General features: G+C 45.3%; 4 protein-coding genes across 4 annotated transcripts; 2 read left to right on the top strand and 2 right to left on the bottom strand.

Annotated features, from left to right (window-relative positions):
• Positions 1-391: 391 nt before the first annotated feature.
• Positions 392-690, bottom strand: J4E83_001776 (uncharacterized protein; the record flags this gene model as incomplete). The annotated part of the gene is made up of 1 exon (XM_049328729.1): positions 392-690. A coding segment is annotated over one exon (299 nt), but the record flags the coding sequence as incomplete, so codon positions are not given.
• Positions 691-3,155: 2,465 nt separating this feature from the next.
• Positions 3,156-4,572, top strand: J4E83_001775 (uncharacterized protein; the record flags this gene model as incomplete). Its single annotated transcript, XM_049328728.1, has 2 exons — positions 3,156-3,258; positions 3,308-4,572. 2 exons carry the CDS (start codon positions 3,156-3,158, stop codon positions 4,570-4,572), a joined length of 1,368 nt encoding a protein of 455 aa, XP_049191700.1.
• A 490-nt stretch (positions 4,573-5,062) lies between these two features.
• J4E83_001774 (uncharacterized protein) lies at positions 5,063-7,833 on the bottom strand (the record flags this gene model as incomplete). Its single annotated transcript, XM_049328727.1, has 3 exons — positions 5,063-6,034; positions 6,090-7,635; positions 7,688-7,833. 3 exons carry the CDS (start codon positions 7,831-7,833, stop codon positions 5,063-5,065), a joined length of 2,664 nt encoding a protein of 887 aa, XP_049191699.1.
• Positions 7,834-8,289: 456 nt separating this feature from the next.
• J4E83_001773 (uncharacterized protein) lies at positions 8,290-9,276 on the top strand (the record flags this gene model as incomplete). The annotated part of the gene is made up of 1 exon (XM_049328726.1): positions 8,290-9,276. One exon carries the CDS (start codon positions 8,290-8,292, stop codon positions 9,274-9,276), a length of 987 nt encoding a protein of 328 aa, XP_049191698.1.
• Positions 9,277-12,210: the final 2,934 nt, after the last annotated feature.

The following is a 12,210-nucleotide window of genomic DNA, read 5'->3' as shown; positions in this document are numbered from 1 at the left end:
GTAAGCTGCTGCATCTTTATTCTCGCGCTGGTCTGGTAAGAAATTGCCCCAAGTTGCAGCCTATTCTAACAAAATGCCTTCTCACCCTCATTCGTCTTGAGTTGCTCCAACTAGATACCGATCAGCCTGGGAGCTCGCCCATGGCTCCACCAACTCCTCTGGTGATGCATTGCGATGAGCAATTAACGCTGGAATCAGATCCATCGCGAACTGTATGTAATCTGTCTCGAGAAAGTCTAGGCTCTGCCATTCAGGTCGGCATTTCCACGTCCAGATATCTACCATCAAATCTCGACCAAGGATGTCCGGCGTATGCGCAAGACCCTCTGTCACGTCATATAACCTTGCGACGAACGATATGTTTGGGAAGCTTTCGATCCTTCGCGCGCACTCGATCATTCGACTGATCAGAAGGTCTTGGTAACGTGGATCACCAACTTTACGCGCGAGACCATATGAAGTCGGCAGCCAGTCCAGGTTCGACTCGGTATCCAGCTTTGGGTCCGCAATATGCTCCGGCAGCCGGCGGGTGTACAGCCATGTCATGTAGGTCTTGAAGTCTTCGGGGTTCGCTCTGAGATGTACTGTCCTATCGTTATTGATCCAACACCCGCCGCGGAACTGATCATCGTTGTAAAGGACGGATTTCTGAACAGTAAAGATGTCCTTTCCATCGTTGAAATTCGGCATCCCCACTTTCACAGTAATGGTATCGCTGGTGGGGCTATTGATGGTCAGTAAACGATGCGAGCTAGTTCTGCTCAACTCACTCTGGGTTGTATGGCTGGTTACCCTCCCTGGAAGGTGTAAACATGAGGTATGAACTATCTCCGGCCATTGAACTGGCAAGCGGAAAACGGTAATAAGCAGGTGGTGGCGTTTTAAGAATCTCGCAAGTGATACGGGTCGTCGTGCATGCACATTGACAAGAATACGCTCATATTAGTAGGTTGAGCCTATAAGCAGCTGACGTGCTGTCGGTGTTTGCCATGATATCACACAATGTCCCCCCCCCAGGCCTAAGGGACAGGGCCTACAGTGTACTGTTTCTAAGATTACGTAATTACGTAATTACGCGATAACGCGTTACTACGTTAGACCTTAAATTTAAACTTAAAAAATCTCTAACGCAAGCCTAGATTTATAACTTATAATACTTATAACTATACTACTAATATAATAATTACTACGCGCGTAATTATAATACGCTAACTACTTTATATTTATAATATAATACTAATAGCTATTTAGATTATTAACTAGTAGTATTAAAGCGTGCCTTACGTAACTACTAATACTAAAAAGTAACTTAGTAAGCTTAATACTAGTATAAAGCCTCTAAACTAATCTAAGATACTTATATAATATCTATATAATTACTTATATAATTACTAGTAACCTATATTCTATACGTAATTATACCTAAGCTTAGCTATATTAGCTATATTTACTATTACTTACTTACTTACCTACCTATTCTCTATCTATACTAATAAGTCTTTAGCTCTTTTATAGTAGGTGTCTAAACTTTATAATAATACTTAGGTTATTTTTAAGATTATTTTTTTACTATTTTACTAGCTAGACTATAGTAGTAATCTATCTTGCCTTTAAGTCTATATCTAATATCTTACTTATATATAGTAGCACTATCTACTTCTAGCTAAAAGTCTTAGTATTTCTTACTTTCTTTAAGAAGTTTCTTTTATAGAAGCTTAGTATATAGCCTTACTATTATAAGTTAGTAAGTAGCGTTTTAAGCTTTCTAAACTAATTAGTTATAATTATATAAACTTTAAATAGATAGTTACTATAGTATATCTAGCTATAAATACCTACTATAGTTAAGACTATAAGCTTGCTATTAATTAAGTTAATTATAGCTATTATAGTAGAATTCTTAGAATTAAAGCTCTACGCTAGACTTATATCTCTTACTATATTTAATACTACCTAAGTATTTTATAAATTAACTAGTATAGAAAAAAAGCTATTTTAGAAAATTTTCTAATTCTTTATAGAGGCTTATAGCTATACCTACCTCTACTTAAAAGCTAGATACTATATACTTATATTATTAGATATAATAATAGAGGTAAAGGTAACTAATATATTAATAGACTATTATAATATTATTATTATTTTTATTATTATAGTTATAGTTATAGTTATTAAGCTTTTAAGAAGAGTTTTAAGAAGTAGATAAAGATATAAAATAGAGAAGAGAATAAGTTTATAGAAAGTAGATATAGACCTTTTATATAAATACTACGCATAGTAGTCTAGAGATAAACTATAGTATTAACTTCTATAATAGTATTATAACTATAGTTATCTACTATACTCTATAGCTAATAGAGAAGCTCTTATTTAAAACTATACTACTTTCTAACTTCTAGCTCTTCTACTAATAAGAGCTGTTTATTATTACTATTAGTATCTACTTAGCTTTAAAAGCTTATCTAGATATATATTTCTAGAATATTAATATTTTAATAGCTCTATAGCTTTATAGCTTACTTATTACTACTTCTAAGTTTACTTTTAAGTTCTTTAGAGAAGCTTCTTTTACTATTACTTTTTATAAGTATATTATTATTATTATTAAAGTACTATATTTATAGTAAATATTATAAAAAGAGTTTTATTAATAATACCTACTACTATATTATAGCAAATATAAGGTATTTAGGAAATATACTTATATTAAGATTACTATATAGAGTTACTAGACCGCGTTTTGTTGCCCTGCTCTGCATTAACATTCCACCATAATCACACGATGTCGAGGAGACTACAAATCATCGTCAGGACATGATCATGCGAGCAGCACAATTTGTACCTAGACGTCTCTCTAGGTTTGCTAATCCTGTAGAACAGAGCGGGTGGATTCGGATACCACGCCGACGGGAAAGCTACCTTCACCTACGTATTCACCTGCCGCATTAGTACTATCGTTGCGATTGCTGGCTGAATCATCAAGTAAGAGTCAAGACCCGAAGGTGAAGGCGGATTGACCCACTGCTCTGGCGTTTCACATCTAACTAAAGCTATTGTTTTCTTTGACACCTCAGCAAGTATCTTTCACAAAACAAACACCGAGCAATTCTTTACATATCCCTCTACAACTGATACTCATCAGACAACAGCCCCGCATGCCGTTGTTAGATCTGCCCTTGGAGATCTTCGAGGAAGTCCTGGCGGCTGTTGCAGAGGACGTCGAGCAGCGGAGTCTTCTACGATATCGACTCATCTGCAGTAAGTCCAATGAGTGAGCCAAATGCTTGAAGATATTGACAGCGAGCAGAAACGTTCGCAAACATCATCAAGAAACGTATCGTTGCGGCCGCTGCCCCAAAGGATCTCGCCAAGTTCCTGGATGACCGACTATCCACCCGCCTATTCGAACAACATGGTAGTGATGTTCTCTACGAGACTGCTATGCGTCCCGAGACTCTGAGGAACCAAGTCATACATTTCATCCGCGATATAGTCAAGGCTTCCGAACCTGATTCTACACTTCGATCTAGACAGACCATGATCATATGCGTTAGCATCATGGCAGTCGAGCCAAAATACCTACGTGCCTATATCCAGGGTACTGATATTGTCAACAAAGAAAAATGGCCAGTCCCGCTCGCAGATATGTTGCCCGCTATTGCTGCCGCTTCAGGAGATATTAAGCTTTTCAAAAACCCGACTCTTACACCAGCCCTGCTTCTCAAGCAAAGCCATGATCTTCTGCCAAGTGCACTCAAAGCCGCAATTGCAGCAGATCAGTTCAACATGCTTGAGCGCATTCTCAAATACCTCGTGGACAACGTCAAGGGCAAGCGCGACTCCGGCTCATGGAAGGACATGCGGAATGCCGCCAAGAAGATCGGCAGAGCGTTGTGTACGGCGATACGTCTGCATAAGAACATCGCTGGAAATATGTTGTTCGATTTCCGAGAAGAAAACAAGTTCTTCTCCACGTTTGCGCCTGACGAATTGGGCGACTGGCTCGTCAACGAAGCCTCTAGGTACGACAACACGGCTTTATTGTACCGCGTTTTGGAGGTCAACAACCCTGGGATTATGGCGCACGTCAAGAAAGGGACCAAGAAGTATTACAGCCTAGATTCTCAATCCTTTGAGAGCCTATACCGAAGAGGTGGGATCAAGATCTGGAGTATGCTACTGGAAGATGGTGTCGTGGAACTCAACAAAGTCTGCTCGGACAAGACTCCACTTCAGCATGTCCTCAAGAGACGGCGATACGATATTGCCGGCCTTTTCATCAACAAAGGTGCATCGATTAACAGTATTACGAAGGACGGCAACAACATTCTGTGGGAGGCCGCAAATGATGGGTACGAAAAAGATGTCAAGTTTCTACTCAGCCACGGCGCGGACCCCAGAGTTGTTGGGAAGAACAGAACCTCGGCAATTTCAGTTGCGACAACGTACGGGTATGGCAAATGTCGTTTCTTGCTTGAGAAGGCAAGAGATCACGGAAAAGAGTATCTCGAGCGCACCGATCTATGGGCGGTATACGAAACTGAGGTCTTTGATGACCGCTGGGGATTTTAGTCTAGCTGACTCTCGGGCTGACAAAGCAGCGACGTTGGGCATGAGGTCAAGCTGATTTTGGGCTTGAGAGAACCAGCATGTATTGAGAGAGATGATGCGCCCCGGGTAAGCAAGGCATCCAGACTCAAGGAAGTAGAACACTGGCTGCATTGGTGTGTCCGTTTTGGGTGCTATAATGAGTGAGCACTCGAAATCCCCGAGGTTTCTCAATTAGTCGAGCCTCAACATAAAAGCAATAGCGCTCTTAAAAGATCCAGGCCCCTGTGTTATGACGAAAGTGAGTGAAGAGATTACACGGACGGGAGCTGTGAGGGCTTACAGGTGCCCAGTTGGTGATGGCCCAGACAGAAAAAAGTTCCAATTGAGTCTAGCAAAGCATACCCGGAATAGACTCATGTAGAGGCGGAACCACTATCAAGCATCAAAACGCCGTGGTCTCTTGGTAACCTTGAACTGGATATCACAAATACAATGGATCGTACACAGTACCTTAGTACTTCTCCTCCAATCTCGCCGTCATACCGGTGACTGCTGTCATCCTACTTTCCTCGCGCTCCTTGATGTGTATCTCACGCTCCAATTCCCGCTGCACGGCCATCTTCTGCGCGGTGGTGAGCTGATCCAGAACCGCGGAGATGCCTTCTTCAGTCTGGCCGTTGAAAAGACCCTCCAGATCCGTCTTCGTAGCGATGGCGAGCTGGTCCTCCAATGCCTTTAGTGCTTTCGTACCGAGTTCCGAGACAGCTTTCTTGAACTTTGCCTCCTCATCAACCTTGGCTTTTTTCGCTGCCTGGTCACGCTCATCGACATTGACCTCGCCAGCTTTACGCTTCGAAGCCTTCAGAGCTTCCTTCTTTGCCTTAGCAGCGAGATAACGAGCCGAGTGTCCCAATGCGCGCCCATCCTTAGTCAGCGGCTGTTCCACGTTGAGCGGCGGCGCGGTGAAGAACAAGATACGGCCCTTTTCGTCACGCTGGAACTGCTCGCGGATCTCAAGCGGTATACTGGCGTTTGCATGGTCGGCCATGACGTAGACCTCCACAGGTTGCGGGGCCTTGTAGTTAAGCGGCAGTTGCTGTGGATACGGTTGTTGGTAGCCTGGCGCGGCCCGCGGTGTTTGGAAACCCTGCATGGGCGCAGCTGGCTGGGGTGTAAAGGGCACATGTGGTGTGATAGGTTGATAGGCAGGTGCTTGCGGTGCCTGCGGGTGCATATGAGGGGCGGGCGACTGAGAATGCGTATGGTAATGTGTCGCATGGGTTGGTGTGTACGCTGGCGCGACATGGTGCTGTTGCGGTGTAGGGGCAGGCATTGGCGTCAGAGTCGGCGCTTGCGCAATCGGATAGTTCCTCGAGGAGTCGTAGCCATGTGACGAAGCCGTGGGTAAGCTTGGAGTAGGCATAGCGGGTGCTGGTGGAGGTGTCGGAGGCGGCGGTGGGGTGGGCTCGGGAGGTGGTGAATCCTACAAGAACTGTTAGCTTTGGGTCTCATGGTGGCCTAGAGCAGTTTTCACTTACCTTGGGGTCACGCGGACGACGATGCACGGCGCCAATCTTTGGGGGAGCATTCTCAGCTCCCCACTCTGGCTTTGGAAGATCGTCGTCCTCCTTTTGCTCGTCCTTGAGCAGGTACGCGATCGGACTGGGCACCTTCTTCAACTTTCGAGGCGCATCGAAGAGATCCATTACGTAGTCCTTGTCTCGCACTTCGTCGGGTAAGCAACTGGCCCATGTCTTGATCTTGTTGAGCTTGTGGTTCTCTTCGTTGTATCGAGCCTCGCAGACATAGATCTCTTTATCAGAAGGAAAGTCGCGGGGACGGCCCTTGTTGTAACGGGTGATGAACATAACGAAACATCGGTCCACGACCTCGTCGATGCGGTGATCTCGATATTGGCCAGTCTTGACAACTTCGTTCTCGAAAAAGTGTCGGTCAAAACGGTGCACGGTCTGCTCCGGGCGGTAGTACCAGCAGGCATTCACCCATTGTCCACCGTTCGCGTCTTGCCAAGTGCGGTAGATCTGGGCAACAATCGGCTTTGTAAGGTCGTTCGCGTTCTGAATGTGCACCCAATCGCCGACCTTCCACAGCTCTCCGTTGTGAACGATGCCGCTGGGCATAGGGATACGGCCTTCTTCCATGACATATTCGGTATCCGGCTTCTCCTTCTCGGCCTTTGCAACCTTGCGCGACTCCTTTTGGAGATGCACAGCGTCTTTGTAGATCTGGCTGTCCTCTTCGTTGTACTGCTTTGCGTTTTCGAACATGAGCTCTACATCGACCATGAAGTGATCGACGGAGTTGTACTTCTTTCGCTTGAGCTTGCGCTTGAGAATGTCCATGGCCATTGGATTCTTGATCTCAGAGTGATACTCGGGCATGACTGTCTTGTCCGGGACGCGCTCGAATGCGCTCACCATGAGCTTGTTGAGTTGGTTCCGCGGTTTCCTGATTGCTTTCATAATGGTCTTGATTCGCGCTTCCATGGGAGTGTCGACCCGCGGCGGTCGTCCGCGCTTCTTCCGCGATTCTGGATCGTCGGCCTTGGCGTCTTCCTTTGCTGCTCTTGAACCGCCTTCGCGCTTGGTGATAGCTGCTGTGGACCGCGGTCCACGGCGCCTCTTGCGCTTGCCCTCATCCTCTTCGTCTTCATCCTCTTCCTCGTCCACTTCAAGTTCTTCTTCATCGTCATCTTCCTCTTCCTCTTCTTCCTCCTCTGGTAACAGCGGGTCTTGTTCTGGAATCTCTCCCAAAAACGGCAGGGTAGCGACTGTCTCAGGAACGATCTTATCGTCGACTAGCCTCTTCAGCTCGCGTTCGATGACCTTCTTTACTTCAAGCGCATCCACATATGCCTGGGAGTCCTGCCTGTTGTACACCTGCGCATTGTGGGGAATGAGCGCCAGGTCGCGTACGAACTCGGAAAAGTTCTTGTATTCTCGCTGCGCAATCTTGGCCTTTATCGTACTCAGGGCCATGGGCTCCTTGATGATATCGTAGTAGTCGGGCACGGCGCGCTTGTTCACTTTGCGCTGGAAGAGCTTGGTAGGGTCGTATGTTCCACTGCACTTTGATCAGCTGGGAGCAGCATGGCGCATATAAAGTCGAAACTTACTCGTCGATCCTGTAGTCGTATACATTCTTGAGGAGGTTGGCCATGGCCTCCCATTCTGGCGCCGTGACGGTAGACGTCGCGCCGGCGGACTCAGCCGTCTCGGTCGTGGGCACCGGTGTCGAGCTTGGGGCGCGTCCGGTCGCCATGTTTGCAATAGTCGACTCGATGCTGTCGTGTTCCGGTATCCTTCTTGCGCTAGGTATTGGCGTGTCGCGTCCTGGATGCTGGAAGTCGCGACGCCGGACGGAGGTAAGATTCGCCGATCCCCGGGGACGGCCGGCCTCCTCCATGATTCGGGAACCTTCACGTACGCCAGCCATGTCACCCGATCCGTGCAAACTGTCGTCTTTGTAGCGTTCTCCCGTAGCTGACAAACGATCCTTTCTTCCTAACAAAGCTCTCCTCATATTTGCGCATTCGTGAAGATTTACCTCTCTTCATACCAACTCACTCATCGCAGCTTCCCTAATACCAGCGCAGCTCTCCACCGCTAAGTCGCCCCACCAGTCAACTGTCATCACGCGCCACGCCTTCGAAGCTCCCTCACCTGTATCCCTCCGTACACGTATATCCCTCCATCTCTCCAGCCGACCCATCAAACCATGCCGATTCGCATCCGGTTACGCGCGCCGAATGGCACCCACACACTATCACTCGACGACAACGCCGCCGTCTCGGACCTTCTGTCCTCTATCAGCGAGAAGACAGAACTACCACTCTTCGAGCTGAAATGGAACCACCCGCCTCAACCGCTCGACCCTTCCCTATACGGCATGTCGACGTTGCTGAAGGATATCGATCTCAAGCTGAACGGCGCATCCATCATAGTCATTGCACAAGCCACTGGTGACCCGAGCGAACGGAAGCAGGAGCAAGAACTACAGGCAAACACATCACAGGCGGCGCCACTATCCCTTCAACGGAAGCAGAACTCGGCGCTCAAGGAAACACCCGAGGTTCCCGTGCCTGACCGCGGTGGCACTATGGTCCTTCGGGTCATGCCTGACGACAACTCCTGCATGTTTCGAGCTGTTGGTAGCGCAGTCCTGACAGATTCTCTCGATTCTATGACCGAGCTTCGATCGATGGTTGCGCAAGCTATTCAAAGAGACCCGGAACAGTACAACGAGGCGATTCTGCAACGCTCTCCAGATGAGTACTGCAAATGGATATCGTATGCCGACTCGTGGGGTGGTGGCATCGAACTCAGCATCCTTTCCCAAGAGTTTGACATCGAGATCGCCAGTGTCAATGTCCAGGACAACCGGGTGGACCGATTCAACGAGGGCAGACCGAGGCGCTGTATCGTGGTGTATTCTGGTATCCATTACGACACTATCGCCTTCGTGCCCCAGGGTGCGTCCACGCAAGATCCTTCGCAAGATGTTAAGATATTCGATGCGACAGACGACGTGATTCTTGAAGCTGCGAGGGAACTCTGCGGGCAGCTGAAGAAAGCCCACTATTACACCGATACACAGAAATTCGATCTCAAGTGTAACACGTGCGGTTGGAAAGGGGCAGGAGAACGGGGCGCGATGGAGCACGCAGCCGAAACGGGACATAGCGACTTCGGAGAGGCAGACTGATTGATTTCTTGATACCCGTGGACGCCTTTGGTATGTTGTGTACCATTAGCCATGTCAATATTGTATTTAACTTCTCTGTAATAGTAAGAATTACACTGATTGCAGTCTCGTTCAGCTCGCTGTTGGTCACTATGAGTAACGGCGAAAACCCAAAATCTCGTTTGTGATTCACACCGAAAAGTGAAGACGATCTGTGGAAGCACGTGTACCCAAACAGGGGGAGTTTCGTAGTTTTCAATGGTATTGAGACCAAGACATTCGGTGAATTGATTTTTCATTTCACGCGGTATTCTCTTTGGGCAAGCGCCGCACTTAGGTTCTCACTTTGTCAGCAAATGCTACCCTAAGATTCACTCTCTGCGTGGAAACTCCTTATATACGACCTGGAAGACCCGTTCCACACTCTCAACCCCACTATCACCACCATAAAACCGACCTCATCAAGCTATTCAACCATACTTCGCCTGTGTACATTATGTCACTACGCGCGAAAACCCGGAGCCATGTTAACGACGACACAACTGCGCCATCTCCAGAGTGAGCAACTATTACTTATAATGAATTGGGCCCTACTGACTTCGCCTAGTGTCTCAGGCGTGCCAATGCCTATCAAAGTGGGCAGAAGGAAGTTCCACGTCCACATCGGTACACTGACGGCGACATCTGATTTCTTCAAAAACGCCATGAAGCGAAGATGGCGCGCCAACGCAAAGAAACAAATTGACCTGGCGGACGAAGAACCAGAAGATTTTGAATCTTACGTCAATTGGCTCTACAGCAGAAAGGTCGCTGTCACTCGGCCTCTTGTGGGCAGACACATCCAACTTGCTCGTTTGTACGTTTTAGGCGGAAGACTCGTTGACGAGACCTTCCAGAACGCTGTCCTTTCCGCTATGATCGACCATGCAGTAGAAAGGGACTCCTTTCCTCCAGAAAGCGCTATCAACATCATCTATTCGGGTACCGGTAGTGCAAGCTCTCCAGCACGCCGACTTATGGTTGATATGTTTGTATACGGTTGCGATGAAGACTGGATGATTACAGGAAGTCTTATAGAGGAAACCAGCGTGGAGTTCGTGGACGACTTGGTGAGAGGCTTCATTCGTTCTTGTACGAAACATCCTATCAATCGGAAACTTAGTCCGTGGATGGTGGCTCCTGAACAGTACCGTTTGAGGGTGGAACAGAACAACGGGAAAGAGACTGAGAATGCGAAGGATGAATTGATGGACACTTCCGACTAAGAGCTATTACAATCACACCGGAGATGTTTATAGATACTCTATAGTCGGGAAGGTACCTCGAGATCAGGGCCAGGGCTTCCATGAGCGGTTTCAATAGGTCTTGGAGCAGGCCGCTGTCAATAACTCAAAGATTACAATCATACACTGTTGTCACAGTTTGACCCTAGCAATCGCCACTTGCCTTTCATATACATAGGTCCTCGAAGGCGCCGAGTGGAGTGCAGCCGTCGAGCCCAACTCAGACGGGTATGACAAGCAGCTACAAGAAGTTTGAATTCGTAAAGAGTGGTGAGATATCCAGTACTCTTACGACGCGGAGTGCGATTAGTTTCGCGGACCTTGGGGTCCAAGTAAGCTCACCACCCGACATACGGCCTGTTCACATGATGATAGTCCTCCGGCATCGTAGTCGTGACGAAAAACTTATCAGCTCCCCATTTCTCCTCCATCTTTTTCGTCGCCCACCTCCACAACGGATTGCACAAGCGATGCCTATACTCTTGGTTGCCGCCAAAAGCATCCTCTTCACCTTGATTCGTTGCGAATTGGAACTGCATGCTGTCGAGCTTGGGCATATCGATGATGCGATCGAGACCATACTTTGCGACAAACGTCTCCACGTCTTGCGCAAGACTCGCCTTCTCTTCCTCGAGGCTGCGTCCTTCGGGGAGATCGTAGTGCAAGCCAGTTTCTAAATAACACTCTTGCTCGTTGGTGTAATCGAACCTCTCCATGCGCACGCCATCTTCAATACTGGGGAAACTGAAAATGATATTGATGGATTCGAGCTGAATGAACTTAAAGATCAGTTCCAGGTGCGTAGCAGTGCCTTGCTCGGTCCAGTTGCAGATTGAGATATGCTTGACGTGCTTGGATGCTGCATCTTCAGGAAGATAAGAATACAGGTCCAAGAGCTGCTATAAAGGTCGTTTCTTCGCGTTTAGCCTACATAAGACACATATTAATATATATTTACCTAAATATAGATTTTATTACTTAATAGCTACTACTATCTTTAAAGTATTTTATTTTTATTTTTTAAACTTTTAGTTAACTTATAAACTATAACTATAAAAGTAGTTATTAGCGTAAACTCTTTAAAGTAAGTAGCTATAAGTATTACTTATAAAGTATAACTTCTTAAAATTTATTAGTATATAGCTAAGCTATTTAAGTTAATAAAAAAAACTTTTTACTATATATTTTTTTTTTTTTAAAAAGTTTTTAGCTTAAAAAGTATTACTTATATAGTTAGCTATATTTATAGTAAATAGTAATACTATATACTTTATAAATAGTTATAGTAAATAAAATTTTTTTAAATTTACTATATATATTAACTAATACTACTAATATTTTTAAACTTACTATATATTTAACTTAAATTTTTAATACTTTTTAAAGTACTAAGTATAGTAAAGAAAGTAAAAATATTAAAAGTTAGTACTAGTACTTTATAAAATACTATTATAGTACTTTAAAAAGTAGCTTAAAATATAAAAATTTAAAATACTAATATAGTTATATAAGTTATATAAGTAATAAAAATACTAAAGTATATATTTTATATTTTTTTATAGTTAACTTACTTTAGTATATATAATTTTAAAGTTTAGTTTTTTTATTTTATTTATAGTACTATAATAATATAAAGTAAAATAAGCTACTTATAATTTTTAAATTATATAAC

This window comes from Alternaria metachromatica (assembly GCF_023757995.1).
Source record: "Alternaria metachromatica strain BMP 0045 chromosome Unknown scaffold_3, whole genome shotgun sequence".
Classification (NCBI taxonomy): Eukaryota; Fungi; Ascomycota; class Dothideomycetes; order Pleosporales; family Pleosporaceae; genus Alternaria; species Alternaria metachromatica.
This window is presented reverse-complemented; position numbering and strand designations above follow the sequence as displayed.